This window comes from Tupaia chinensis, unplaced genomic scaffold (assembly GCF_000334495.1).
Source record: "Tupaia chinensis unplaced genomic scaffold, TupChi_1.0 Scaffold141044_1, whole genome shotgun sequence".
NCBI classification, from domain to species: domain Eukaryota; kingdom Metazoa; phylum Chordata; class Mammalia; order Scandentia; family Tupaiidae; genus Tupaia; species Tupaia belangeri.
This window is the reverse complement of record NW_006200910.1, coordinates 133,418-148,822: the sequence shown is the minus strand read 5'-3', so window position 1 is coordinate 148,822 and position 15,405 is coordinate 133,418. Positions and strand designations below refer to the sequence as shown.

General features: G+C 41.2%; 1 protein-coding gene across 1 annotated transcript in view; it reads left to right on the top strand.

Annotated features, from left to right (window-relative positions):
- The first annotated feature begins 9,103 nt into the window (after window positions 1-9,103).
- The window catches only part of TP53BP1 (tumor protein p53 binding protein 1), a 106,828-nt gene continuing 100,526 nt past the window's right edge, over window positions 9,104-15,405 (top strand). The window contains exons 1-4 of the mRNA XM_006162855.3: window positions 9,104-9,246; window positions 9,836-10,020; window positions 10,419-10,512; window positions 11,010-11,094. Of these exons, the coding sequence (XP_006162917.1) occupies window positions 9,240-9,246; window positions 9,836-10,020; window positions 10,419-10,512; window positions 11,010-11,094 (371 nt within the window). The 5' untranslated portion in view covers window positions 9,104-9,239. The remainder of the gene's footprint in view (window positions 9,247-9,835; window positions 10,021-10,418; window positions 10,513-11,009; window positions 11,095-15,405) is intronic.

Below are 15,405 nucleotides of genomic sequence, written 5' to 3'. Positions count from 1 at the left end.
AGAAAACATGGAGTGGTTCCTTTGGCAACATATATGTGAGTCTACAAGAAAGGTGATATTGTAGACATTAAGGGAATGGGTACTGTTCAAAAAGGAATGCCCCACAAATGTTACCATGGCAAAACTGGAAGAGTCTACAATGTTACCCAGCATGCTGTTGGCATTGTTGTGAACAAACAAGTTAAGGGCAAGATTCTTGCCAAGAGAATCAATGTGCGTATTGAGCATATTAAGCATTCTAAGAGCAGAGATAGCTTCCTAAAACGTGTGAAGGAAAACGACCAGAAAAAGAAAGAAGCCAAAGAAAAAGGTACCTGGGTTCAACTAAAGCGCCAGCCTGCTCCACCCAGAGAAGCACACTTTGTGAGAACCAATGGAACGGAGCCTGAGCTACTGGAACCTATTCCCTATGAATTCATGGCATGATGGGTGTTAAAAATAAACTAATCTGTGGTCTATAAAAAAAAAAAAAGAACACAAACATAAAACTACTTTTTTTTTGGAGAGGTTTTTTGCTATAGGGTGATGCCCTTGCTGGAAAGACAGAGAGAGACAGAGACAGAAAGCAAGACATCACTCCCCCTCCCCCCCAGGGGGATGGCCATGCAGCAATCCCTTCTCCTCCATTCTCCTCTCGGGATCTTGGACATGCACGCACACGTGGCCGGCTTGAGTTTAAGTCACTGGGTCTGGGATTCGAACCATGGCCGACTACATGAGAGTCCAGCGATATAGCCATTACGCCATCTGCTAGTCCCATGAAACTAGTTTTCATGAGTAGCTTCTGTCAGAAGTTGCTGCTTATATTTGGGGTAAAGAATAGAAATGTTATGTAGTTGAATCGGTGGTAGAAATGACAAGGTTTCCACATGAAGCAGAGTGTCTTGACCAATGGCTGTGTCCACCTGCTACTGAGTAACTGACATTCCTGTTGTAAGACAAAGGAGAACTGGAGAAAGAAAGTGCAAATCGGTTTGGGGTTGTACTATGGATGTCATTCTGGGTGTTCTCAACTTGGTTATTGTTTAAAGAGGAGAGAAGGATATTTCACAACTAATACTATGGTGCCTCATCACCTGGGACCAAAAGAGTCAGCAGAATCTGAGAGCTGTTCAACCTCTCTAAGGAAGGTGTTGGCCACCAATGCATTAGAAAGCCCTACACAAAGAAGGTAAGATACCTAGGACGAAAGCACCCAAGACTCAGTGTCTTGAGACTCCATCTGTCATGGAACACAAATGCCAGTGTATTACTCTCAAAAAAAAAAAAAAAAAAAAAAAAAAGAAAAAGAAAAAGAAAAAGCAGCAAAATATGCTAAATTTTTGACCAAGAGAATGAATGAGGCCAAAGAAAAACACCAGAAACAGATTGCCAAGAGACACAGGCTGTCCTGAGAGATTCTACTTCTAAATCTGAGTCCAGGCAAAAATAAGATTTTATAAGAGTAACAAATAAGATCAGATCTCAAAAAAAAAAGTTGGAAGTTAGTTGTTAGTTGGATCTCCTAAGAAGCAGAGGCCTTGCAAGGCATGATTAGATGTGTAAGATTTATTGAGGGAGTGTATTATCAATACCTATAAGTTACTTTGGAACAAATGACCCCAACATCTAGCAGCTTAAATAAACAAATATTTATCTCATGTAGTTTCTAAGGATCTGAAATCCAGGGGCAGCTTAGTTAGGTGGTTCTGACTTAGAGTTTCTCAAGATGATGTAGTCAAGGGAACCAGCAGTTAGCGTAATGGCTATGTCGCTGGACTCCCACGTAGTCGACCGCGGTTCATGTCCCGGACCCGGTGGCTTAAAACTCACGCCGGGCGCGTGTGCGTGCGTGCCCAAGATCCCGAGAGGAGAATGGAGGAGAAGAGATTGTGGCGTGACTATCCCCCCTGGGGGGTGATTTCTCGCTTTCTGTCTCTATGTCTCTCTCTGTCTGTCTGGTGAGCGCACGCGCCCTACAGTGAAAATCTCTCTCCAAAAAAAAAAAAAAAAAAAAGATGATGTAGTCAAGATGTCAGTTGGGGTTCAGTAATCAGATGTTTGCCTGAGGCTGGAGATCTGCTTTCCAGACAGTTCACTCACTGTTGGCAGGATGTCTGAGCTCCTTACCATGTTGGCCTTTTAGTATCCTCATGACATGGCATGTAGTACTCTCATGGTTTGGTCCTTGTCGAGGCAGGGTCTCTCTGGCTCATAAGCAGAAGTAAATCATGCTTCCTTACACTTCCCTTTGTTATGCTAAAGACACTTCTGCTCCTATGGAGGTGTAAATTTTAGTATAATATTATTGTATTATCATACTAGGTCAGCAAAGGTCAGGAACTTTTGATTTGTATCTGATCATAAGTTGGATTATAACTATAGGCCTCTTTTCAAAGTGTTGTCCCTAAAAAACAACTCAGACTTATGCTAATTTTCCTGCTTAGCTAACAACTTCATTACATAGCCACAACTGATTACATCCTTACCCAGTGTGACCAGGAAGCCTTCAGTTCCTCTTTCTTTCCTGGCTAGGAATTAAGGCTGAAAGTCCCACCATTCTTATCTTGTCTTGGTCTTCCGAGTGACCACCTCTCATCCTAAAACTACCTATGAGTGGCCCACCAGCAGTCAATCAGCATGCACACAAAAACACATCACTTTGGAGATTTCAGATATTTTAAGTTGTGTGCCAGGTAACAGGGAGGAAAACCAAATGTCGCAATATCATGCATGTCTTTTAAAATAACGTCTTTAAAAATTATTTTATTTAACATCATTTATTTCTTTCTTTATTTCAATTACCAGAGAGGAACAGAGCGAGAGAGAAAGAGAGAAATTGAGAAAACAAGCCGCCAGGTCCAGCACTTGAACCATGGTCAACCATGTGGGACTCCAGCACCTTAACTACCACACCACCTGTCGGCCCTGATATCATACATGTCTCATCTCCTCTATAGATTGTAAATTTCTTGAAGATAGGAACTACATTTTATTCATCTTTATACACTTGTTCTTCTCTATCACCACCATGGAGATGAATGGTGCCTTGCATTTGAGGGAATTAAAATTAAGTAAGGCTGGCCCTCATGATGGTTAAGGGAGCTGGATCCCACATGGCCAACCATGGTTTGAATCCCACCCCTAGGGGCTTGAGAAACACTCCGGGTGCAGCCCCCCAAATCCTGACAGGATGGAGAAACGGAGAAGGGATTGTAGCATGACCATGCCCATTGTGGCCCATGCCCCTCACTTTCTTTCTCTCTCTGGCAAGTACTAATGCCCTCTGGCAATGGAAAAAAAAAAGAAAGAAAATTAATAGGAGAAAGTTCTGTAAAAATATTGATAAGATACACACCAATTGCAGGGGTTATCAGTATCTATAAGCATATTGTTCTTAAGTTAGGAGTTTAATAGAGTATCACATAAAATTATTTATGATTATATTGTAAATAATTATTTATCTTAATTTTATTTACTTAAAAATTTGACCAGAGAGGGAAAACGAGGAAGCAAGTCACCGGGTCCGGGTATTAAACCATAGTCAGTCATGTGGGAGTCCAAGGCTCTAACGACCACACCACCCACCAGCCTCCACAGATAATTATTGACTACTGTAAACAATTTTTCTTTCAAAGTTTATGTCATCCCATATTTGTTTACTTACCTCCTTTATAAGGAGGTAGAATTGATAACTTTTCAGTCCCTTCTCTGATTTTTTTCACTTTTTTTTTTTTTTTTGAGAAGTTTTTGCTATGGGGTGCGTGGGCTCGCAAGAAAGAGAGAGACAGAGAGACAGAGAAATCACTCCCAGGAGGGAAGGCCATGCCGCAATCCCTTCTCCTCGATTCTCCTCTTGGGATCTTGGGCATGCAAGCAACATGCCCTGTTGTGAGTTTCATGCCTCTGGATTCAGAATTTGAACCGTGATTGGCCATGTGGGAGTCAGTGATGTAACCGCTGTGCCATCTACTGGCCTCCACATTATTTCGTTATTATGAATTTCTATATTCAGTATTCAAATAAAACTATACTCCAATAAAAGCTTTATATCAACTCTTTCGAACTTGTCACTGCTCCTCCTCAAGCACAGATATATAATACCTCTGCAGTTGAGGCCACATGGTGGTTAAATTGGTGGACTCCTGCGTGGTCCACTGGTGTTGGAGTTCCAGACCTGGTGGCTTGTCTTCTCACTCTCCCTCTCTCTGTCTCGCTCTGATGAGTGCATATGCTCTATAGCAAATTAAAAAATAATAATGAGCCAGCAGCTGGTGTGGTGGTTAAAGGCACTGGATGATTCCCACATGGCTAACTGTGATTTGAGTCCTGGACCTGGCAGCTTGCTTTCTCCCTTTCTTTTTCTGTTCAAATTTAAAAGAGAGAGAGTGAGAGAGAGAGACAGAGAGAGACAGAGAGAGAAAGAAGAAGAAGAAGAAAAAGAGGAGGAGGAGGAAATATTAATCATGGAATAAATAAATAATTTTTTAAAAATAATAATAAATAAAAACTAAATAAATAATTCTTTAAACTCCTCAGTTATACAGATTTGGTTCAAATTCTGACTCTCTTACTAGCTCTGAGAAATGTTAATTATTTTCTCTCTCTAAGATTTTGTTCGATCATCTGTAACCCTCCTAGATCTAGTGGCTATTAAGTGAGGTACTGACTTTAAAACAGTATAATACCAGGACCAACCAGCAGGTGGCATGGTAGTTAAGATGCTGGACTCCAACATGGCTGACTATGTTCTGAGTCCTGGACCTGATTGTTTGCTTTCTCACTTTCCCAGTCTCTCTCTGGTGGGAATATGTGCCCCGCCCCTGTACCAAATTGTAAAATAATAATATTGCTAAATAAAATTAAATAATTCCTTTAAAAAGAAAAGCAAAGTACCTGTCACATAGTACAAATGTAATACATGTTTTAGTTGATTATACATGTTTTTAATTAATTATGTCATTAGTATATGAGTAGACATGATTGCGTAAATCCAAGTGCAACAGAAAGCAGCTTAAGGATCAGAATCTATAATAGATTAATTGGGACCAGCAGTTGGCATAATGGCTATGTCGCTGGACTCCCATGTAACCGACTGTAGTTCGAGTCCCGGACCTGGGGGCTTAAACTCACGCCAGGCACATGTGCATGCATGCCCAAGATCCCGAGAGGAGAATGGAGGAGAAGGGATTGCAGCCTGGCCATCCCCCCAGGGGGTGATTTCTTGCTTTCAGTCTCTCTGCCTCTGTCTTCCTGGTGATTGCATGCGCCCTATAGCAAAAACTTCTCAAAAAAAAAAAAATTAGATTAACTATAAATCAGCATGTAATACTTAAACATTACAACTTAAAAAGGATATATCATTACATTCATGTCATTAAATTGGTATTTACCCTCAGTAGACTTCTATGCCCTTGAGCTCCAAAACTAAGTTTCCAGGGGGAAAACCATGAAGTAAACTAAAAGGTTGGTGACTAGTACCTGTGGAGGATTAAGCTGACTGGGATTCTTTTCCTTAGGGAAGTCTGTGAGGAGACCTCAGGAAAAGACTGACAAACTATTAGTAAATCATGTAGTATATACATTTGTTGTTTGAATTGTTAAAATTTATGACAGAATTATTGGATCAAATGAGATGATCACCACTTAATGAGTCTATCCAGGTTTTAAAGATACCAGTTAAACACAGTATCAGAGGAAATGGCTTTAAGTACTAGAGTAAAGGATTTAACTTAGATGATTAGAAGAAAAAATTTTGACAATGAGGTTTGTTCAATTTTAAAGCAAGTTTAACATAGGGTGTGATGGAATTGTCTTCTCTGGGAGGATTTTAGAGGTAGATTAGATTTTCTCTGTCTAAAGCAGCTTGGATAAAAAAGTACTTGTAGATAGGGAGATGTGCTGTGATAGTCCTTTGTAGTCCAGGAGTCAATAAAGGTCTTTGACTCACCTAGCTGTAATTAGTCAATAAACCTCAGTGGGTACCCATTCTACCTGTATTTTCTGATCTTCCTGGATAAGTTAATGATTAATTGTCACACTGCCTAACAAGGAATTCACAGTTTTTCTTCACAGTTTGTTTTTCTTTTTCTTTCTTTTTTAAAGATTCTTGTTTTGTTTAGTAATGGGAACGGTTCCTGCTAATTTATTTATGTGCTTATTTTTAGTCATTTATTTTGAGGTTTAATCTATACTTTTTAGTTTTATGAGTTTTGACAAATACAGTTGTTTGTCAAATAATCAAGAAGACTTGCTTATGTCTTGCTTGAGGAGGGTTGGAAAAGAAGAGTGAAAAGTTGAGATTTTAAAGAATTTTTATGGGAATCAGATTGCAATTTGCATATAACAGGACCTGTTTGTTTGTGCCCTCTCAAATTAAGCAGACAAACTCATCTAACATAGTTGATATATTTTTAAAAATTGTTTATTTAATGTTATTTATTCATCCATTTAATTTGACCAGAGAGAAACAGAGAGAGAGAGAGAAAGTAAGAAAGCAAGCCACCAGGTCTGGGACTTGAACCATGGTCAGCCATGTGGGAGTGTCCAGTGCCTTAACCACCATGCCACCTACTGGTCTCCATAATATGGTTAATATTGACCTGACCTGGTCCTTTAGGATTACATTTATTGGGGCGCACTGGTCTTTTGCATCATTGGAAACGAAGAAAAAAAGGAATTAATTATATTGATTTTAAGATTAAGAAGTGAAATATGAGGCTAGCAGATGGCACAGTGGTTAAGGTGCTGGATTCCCACATGGTCTGCTGTGGTTCAAGTCCCAGACCTGGTGGCTTGAAAAATCACATGTGAGTGCCTGTCCAAAATCCCAGGAGAAGAGATTATGGTGTGGCCACTCCCTCTGGGGTGATTTCTCACTTTCCTTTCTCTGTCTCTCTCCTCTCTGTCACATGCACATGTCCTATGCCCAAAATCTTTTTTAAAAAAGAAAGTGATGGGACCAGCAGTTAGCATAATGGCTATGTTGCTGGACTCCCACGTAGTCGACTGTGGTTTGCGTCCCGGACCCGGTGGCTTAAACTCACATGTGAGTGCCTGTCCAAAATCCCAGGAGAAGAGATTATGGTGTGGCCACTCCCTCTGGGGTGATTTCTCACTTTCTGTCTCTCTTGTCTCTCTCTGTCTGGCGAGCGCACGCGCCCTATAGCAAAAACCTCTCTCTAAAAAAAGAAAGTGATATATATATCTCTGTGTGGTCCATTTCATTTTTTACCACTAATAAAACATCTGGAGACCCTAATTATATCCTAATTACAACATTAATAAATTCTAGGTTTTTCAGGAGTTTAATTTTTTGTTTTTTAAAATAATTATTTTATTTAAGTTTATTTATTTATTCAAATTTGACTGGGCGGGGGAGGGAGAGAGAGAGAGAGAAAGTGAGAAAGGAAGCCTCCAAGTCTGGGATTCAAACCACAGTCCAGTGCCCTTAACAACCACCATGCCACCTGCCAGCCCTGTGGACAATTTAAAGAGTCATACTTTTTGTTTCCATGAGTAACATATACTCACATAAGATGTTTGACTTTTGGGTTTGGAAAATCTGATCACTGTAATTTATAGAGGCAGGGAGAAGATTGGTTGGAAGCTCGACTTCAGCTTAGCCTATATGTAATGCTGAATTGCTATATTGCTGAATTCTATAAATCCTCTATTTACATAAATGGAGAATCAACGTTGGGCTGAGCCTAAATAGTTCTGAGTCTGTGGTAGGCAGACAAAACTATCTCTTACTGAGTGCCTGCTGCGTATGTTCATGACACTGTGCTAGGGGCTTTCCCAAGTGACAGCTGCTCTGGCTACAATTCTGTCCCACATCCATTTAAATGAAAAACAAGAAACTCCCGTGAACACATATATCTCATGGGACCTACTTCATTATCACAGTTGCCACACCCTCTAGAAGACATTGTTACCATAACTAGGGTAATAGAATCTCAGAGTTTGAGGGATTCTTTGAGTTCATCTAGTTAGAGTGGCAGCTGTCCTCTTCAGAGTTTGAGAACTGCTCTGCTCAGTTCTTTAAATGGAAGGTGCCGATGGCAGGTGCCCATAAAGGGGCATGGTAATTGGTAATAGTAACACCTTAATATCATAATCACTAATGTAGAGCTCATGGGTATATATCAGATCTGATAATAGAGAAATACCTTCTTCTCAAGTGTACATAGGACATTCACAAGATTAATTATCTGATAGATATGTTAGGTAACAAATATCAGTAAGTTATAGAAATATTACAATGAGGGGCCAGCAGATGGCATGGTGATTAAGGGCACTGGACTACCACATGGCCAACCACTGTTCAAGGCCCTGACCTGGTGGCTTGCTTTCTCAATTTCCCTCTCTCTTCTCTCTTTCTCTCATTCTGTCCCTCCCTGGTCAAATAAAAAATATATAAATAAAATAAAGTAATTCTTAAAGAGAAAAATAAATGGGAACATGGCAGGGGGTTCTGGTCTCTGTAGGCTACAATCTCCAAAGAGGGGCAACAATCAAGAAATGTGAAGCTTGAAATGGCTGGAAAAGTCAATGAAAAGAAATATGGCTTGCTGTGGCCCTCAAGCAATGTAAAAAAGCAAAACAAAACACAAAACTGCTAGAGATGTATTATGAGGCCCTTGAATTTAGGTAGAGACCCACAAAAGTGATCTTAATTCATACAGGTAGATCCTTAAGAGTCTTCTCTCTTCCGTCTCACCAGTTCTAAAGTGCTAGCCATCCTCAAACCTCTTTTTCTTTGCCCTTTCATTAGAAAGCCGGGAAACTCGCCCCTTTTCCAAGGAAGAGGATGAAGGAAGGGGCTTCAAGGTGCATGAACAATGTAAAGCAGGTAGAGATTTTCAAATGTCTGAGTAGCGGTAAATACAATCGTCCTGGAGGCAGAAGAATATATTTCACGCCCTCTCAAGGTCCCTTCGGTTCAAGGATACTGTCATTCTCTGCCTGTACTAGTGGGAGGGCCTGCAACGTCCATGCTGCCATGGAAACGCGCCGCCGTGTTCCTTTTTCTTACGTGGGGCGGGCACCCCCACCCCAGCCACCTATCATCCACAGAATCTCTTGAGTGGCGGGCAGCAGCAGCGAATGGGCGATCAGATACTGCGTGACGTGACGGGAAAAGGGGGAGTTCGAGGCCGGTGGCGGCGGTGGCGACAGCGGCGACCTGGGGATCGAGCTGGAGGACCTGGGGAGCGTGCAGAGACCTCTAGCTCAAGCGCGAGGGACCTCCCACCGGGATGCCTGGTACTGTTGGGAGGAAAATGGGGGCGCAGTTGGTTCTGAAGACTTGGGTTTCGGGTCCGAAGGGATGGCTGACCGGAGGGGGGCGGGGTGGCAAGCATGGCGGCGGTGACGGGGAAGGGGTTGGAGGGCCCCGAGGAGGGGGTGGGGAAGCTGTAGCTCGGAAGGCTGGGTGGTCGTGAGGCGCCCAAAGGGCTGTGGAGGTTCTGGCGAATAGAGACTACGAAGCAGCCTTTCGGGGGGACGGTAGAGGCGCCAGAAGGACGTAGGGAGAGTTACAGGGGAATGAAAAAAGGGGCGGGGAAGAGAAAGGTTAGGAAGGAGGGGAAAGGGCGTCTAGGGGAAGGTGATGAAAAAGAACTGGGAGGGAGGGATAGGTAGTCTTACTGTAAATAACGAGGAAACGGGGGGCCTGAGAGGTATGACGGGAAAGAAGTGCTTGCAGCGATTATAAATGCAATGTTCTAATTGGAGGGACTCAGGACTGGTCCCCTTTCCCAGCTCTTGTACTTCCGCCCCATTATTTAGGTTCAGACTGCAAGAGGTAGGCTGGTAGGTTACACAGGACTGATCTTTTGTTATTCCATTCCAGGGGAGCAGATGGACCCTACTGGAAGTCAGTTGGATTCAGATTTCTCTCAGCAAGATACTCCTTGCCTGATAATTGAAGATTCTCAGCCTGAAAGCCAGGTTCTAGAAGATGATTCTGGTTCTCACTTTGGAATGCTATCTCGACACCTTCCTAATCTGCAGACTCACAAAGAGAACCCTGTATTGGTGAGTGATACCTTGTTTGAAAATGACTGAGCAGATTTTTGTTTTCAGTCTAGATCAAGGAGCAAACCTAAGTATTTAGGAGATCACTATCTTTTGGATAAGGTTGGTTAGAAAAAACTAAATCAATGGCAGGCAGGCAGGTGGTGTAGTGGTAAAGGTGCTGGACTTCCACATGGCCAACCTCGGTTTGAGTCCTGGACCTGGTGGCTTGCTTTCTCACTTTCTCTCTCTTTCTCTGTCCCTCTCCGGTCACTTTAAAATAAATAAATGAATAAGTGAAGTTAAATAAAATAATACTTTATAAAAAGAAAAACGAAATCAACATGTTCACAAAAAATATATCTCATTTTGGACTATTTCATTATACAGTGGAGCTGTTACGTATGTGTGTTTTCTAGGATGATGTGTCAAATCCTGAACAAACAACTGGAGAAGAACAAGGGGAGAATAATAGTGGATTCAATGAACGTTTGAGAGAAAACAAGGCTACAGGTGAGGTATTTAATGTGAACAGCCCCCTTTGCATTTTTTAGGTGCTCTTGTCAGAGCTGAGTGAAGTTAAATATTACGTGGGTGTGATGAATGTGTGTTACCTGGTACATAATAGGCACTCAGGTTGATATTTTTTTAAGGGTTTTGCCATAGGGCATGTGTGCTCATTGGAGAGATACAGAGAGAAAGAGACAGTGAGGTGGAAAGTGAGAATGACCTCCAAGGGGGATGGCCACTCCTCAATCCCTTCTCCATTCTTCTGGGATTTTGGGCATGCTCACACATGTACCCAGTGTAATTTTCAAGCCACCAGGTCTGGTACTTGAACTGTAGTCCTCCATGTGATGGTTCAGTGCCTTATCCACAACCACACCTGCTGGCCTCCAAAAGTTATATTCTAACATAGCTGGTTAGATTGGTAATGTCTATATTCATGAATTTTTATTAAAATTTGATAGTAAATGCCTTTTGTGCTAATAACCACTTATTTTTTTCAGGCTCTATGGATTCTTCTCATTTGGACCCATGTGATTCCATCAGTCAGGTCATTGAACAGTTACCTCAGCCAAATAGGACAAGCAGGTATACCAACCTCTGTTGGCATTTATTTAAATTTGCTAGCAGCTCAATTTTTTTTTTTTTAGAGGTTTTTTTTTTTGCTGTAGGGCACTCGCCAGAAAGAGACAGAGAGACAGAAAGTGAGAAATCATCCCTCAGTGGGGATGGCCACGCCACAATCCCTTCTTCATTCTTCTCTTGGGATCTTGGACACGGACACACATGCTCCTGGCCTGAGTCCAAGCCACCGGGTCTAGGACTTGAACCACGGTGGACTACATGGGATTCCAGTGGCATAGCCATTACGCCAACTACTGGTCCCACAGCTCAAAATTTTTTATCTGTACTTGTTGCCTTACCCCAAGGATAAAGGGATTGATCTTTTTTTTCTTTTGTGGATTAGAGAGGAGGATTTGGGATTGTATTACTCAGTATTATATTAGTACCGATAGCTAAAGCTAAAATCTCTTTTGTGTAGGTATTAATTGTTTCTTATACCTGCATTATTCAGATTGTGATCTACCTTGCGTCTGTAAAACAAAATAAGCAGTAAATATGACTTCTAAGTATAGAAAAGTATCACTAGAAAATATTTAGGTATATTATCAAAGCCATTAGGCTTGCTTTCCACTTACTAACCTAAGTACCACACTAGTTTTAGATCTAGAATGTTTAATTCTTACTCTATACAGTATTCAACTTTTAACATGTCTTATGTGTGTCTTTAAAACATTGATTTTTGGAGTACATTTCTGTATATTTGTCGTTTGATATATCTCATGTACTTCTATCCTTAAAGCAATGAAGACATTATATTACTTCCACTATATGGGGGGGGAGGCTGATGGGCAAAGATTTAAATAACTTGCTGTAGGGTACATTTCTAGCAAAGTGACAGAACTGGGCTTTGAGCCTGATCCTTTCTCAAATCCCTCCTCTTATTTTTTTTTTAAGAGAGATTTTTGCTATGGGGTTTGTGTGCTCACTGGAGAGACAGAGACAAAGAGAGAGAGAAAGTGCAAAATCATCCCCTGAGGGGATGGCCACACTGCAGTCTGTTCTCCATTCTCCTCTCAGGATATTGGTCACACATGCCCATGCACCCAGCATCAGTTTCAAGCTGCCAGAACTCGAACCACCATTGGTTTTGTGGGAGTCTAGCGCCTTAATCACTGTGCTACCTGCTGACCCCCCTCATCTTTCTTTTTAGTTATTTAGTGCTTCTCAATCTTCTCTAATCTTCTCTAAGGTTAAAGGAGAATATAGACACCTTTAAGAATCTCAGGGTTTTGAGGTAGAAAGAAGAGGTAGTCAGGAGAATGTAGCTTGAGATAGTTAAAAAACAGTTGATTTATCCTAAAAATGAATATTTGTTTTTTTTGGGTATGTTTTATCTTATACTCTGTTTTTCTTTCCTTTTTTCCCCCTACTTTTGTAGAGGGCATGTGAACTTGCCAGAAAGAAACAGACAGACAGAGGGAGAAAATAGCCCCCCCAGGGGGTGTATTTACCCTGCAATTCCTTCTCCTCCTTTTCTTACTGCTATATTGGGCCTGTGCATGAACATATGTTCCTGGCATGTCTTTCAGTCTTCCAGAGCCAGAACTCAAACCATTTGCCATGTGGGATCCAGCTCCCTTGACCACCAGCCCATAGGCTGGCCTCAATTTTGTAGGCAGAAATTTTTTTTCTCCCAAATATTTAAGTAAATTGTATGTTTTAGGACAATCCACAAATTGGTAGTCTTATTTTGGCCTGCAGATAGATTTTATTTGGCCTGCACAGGTGGTGAAATACATTTTTCTTTCTTTTTCTTAATTGCTAAAGGGAACATGCACTTGCCAGGGAGAAAGGGGGGGGAAGTACCCCTCCAGTGAGGTGTGGTCATATTGCAATTCCTTCTCTTCCATTTCTCAGTCCTTTTAGGATTTGGGGCATGTATATTCACCGGGAGTATATTATTTTAAGCCTCTGGGTTTAGAATTTGAGCTGTGTTCAGCCATGTGGGATTGGCTTCCTTAACCAGTGGGCTATAAAGCCAGCTCTGTATTTGAATTAATTTGACAGATTTTAAAAACAGGGTAATTTCTTATGACTATCTATCTTCTGGCATTACTAGTCCTTATCAGCTATAGTTGCCTGGAGCTATGAGTAGCAGGTAACTTCTGCTTAGATGAGTCCTAAGTACTATGATTTGCCATAGTTTTTACATCTTAGGAATGTCCTTGGACATTGAGGCCAGATTTTCTTTTGTTATTTATCATCATGCTTGTGCTTTTGTTCTTAACATTCAGCTGCTTCAGTGATCTATTATCTTGCTTTGCTTTCTGTTGGCCTTTAAGTTTATGGTGCCTCTTTAAGAACATATGCCAAACTTGGGACCAGGAGTTAGCGTAATGGCTATGTCACTGGACTCCCATGTAGTTGACTGTGGTTCGAGTCCTGGACCCAGTGGCTTAAACTCATGCCGGGTGCGTGTGCATGTGTGCCCAAGATCCCGAGAGAATGAAGGAGAAGGGATTGCAACGTGGCCATCCCCCTTGGGGGGTGATTTCTTGCTTTCTGTCTCTCTGTGTGTCTCTGTCTGGTGAGCACACGCACCCTATAACAAAAACCTCTCCAAAAAAAGAAAAAAAAAAAGTATGCTAAGCTTATCTTTGTTTTTGTGGCCTAGAATCTTGGTTTAAACCAGTGGGGCAGGAAGTTTGTGTGTGTCTTACTTTGAATGAAGCAATGATGTTTGTGCAGTTCCATGCTATTTCTTTTCTTTTTTAGTATCAATGTTTTGTTCTTCCTCTAAAAAACAAACAAAAATGTAATGCCTATGTTTAATAAATGTTTAGTTCCTGTGGCAGGTGCTTCAGTGGGGTTTTGCCATGGTGGAGGTTGTAATTTAATATGGGAGGCAGCTGTTAAGCAAGTTATTACTTGTGATCTATTAATTGTGATCATTGCAAAGAGAGAAAAAAATCTAAATAATAAGTATTAATTTGCTAGGCATAGTTGAAAGGCTTGGGAGAAGCGTGCAGTATGGGAGGAACTTTGCAGACCCTAACGTGCACAAGGCCATGAGGCTGGATAGACTCTGGTGGGGTTGATTTCCAAAAGAATAAAAGCTCTTTGGAACACACTTAGGGATCTCTTTATGTTATCTTTATCTATTAATGCAGATGTTTGGGAAAAAAGTCTGCTTGAGAAACTTTTTTAGATATTTGCCAATAGGGTACATGTGCTTGCCAGAGACAGTGAGAGAGAGGAAAAGTGAGAAGTCACCTGAGTAGGGGGGACCATGCTGTAGTTCCTTCTCCTTCATTCTCCTTTTGGAATTTTGGGCATGCACACTCATATGTCTGTCATGTTATTTTTTCTTCCTTTTTTTTTTTTTTTTTTTAAAGGTTTTTACTATGAGCATATGTGCTTTCCTAGAGAGACAGAGAGAGACAGAAGAAAGTAAGAAATCATGCCCCAGAGTGGATGGCTATGCTGCAGTCCCTTCTCCATTCTCCTCTTGGGATCTCAGGCCCACATGAACACATGCCCAGTGTGAGTTTTAAGCCCCTGATCCAGGACTCCAGCAATATAACTATTATGCCATCTATTGGTCCCTTTGACATGTTTTCAAGCCACCGGGTCTGGGACTTGAACTGCATAGTTGGCCATGTGGGCTCTAGCACCTTAACCATGATGCTTCCCACAGAAACATTTTATATCAAAATTTCATAGTCTTCTCACCTTATTTAGTTTTTTTTTTTTTAAGAGTTATTTTAAATATTTATTATTTTCCAGTTTGATCAGACAGAGAGAGAAGGAAAGTAAGAAAGCAAGCCACCAGGCCCAGGACTTGAACTGCTGTTGGTCATGTGGGAGTCCAGCTCCTTTAACCACCGTGCCACCTGCTGGCCCCTTTAATGTTCTGTTGATATAAGCTGATAGCCCTAAACATGATGTGTCTTAAAACACTAAAGAAACATTTTATTTCCTGTTATATTTTTGATACATACATTTTTTTTCCAATTTATTTATTTGCATTCATTCACTGTACATCATTACAGCATACAAAATGAGATTTTCCATCCAGAGTACACTGTATATTGTCTCAATCAAGCACATCAACAAACATGTTATTATTAGCAAATGATCTTCCATTTCTTGTTTTCTGTATGTTTTGCTTTTTCTCCCCCATCCTTGGTTCCCTCTCTTACCCTCTGCCACCTCCTGTTCTCCTCCCACACTGTCTCTGTTATCTATTTCTATACCATTTTCCCCCCACATTTTATTGAATCACCAAAGACCCTCATCAATCCAAATACCCTCCTAGCAAACACATGTGACACA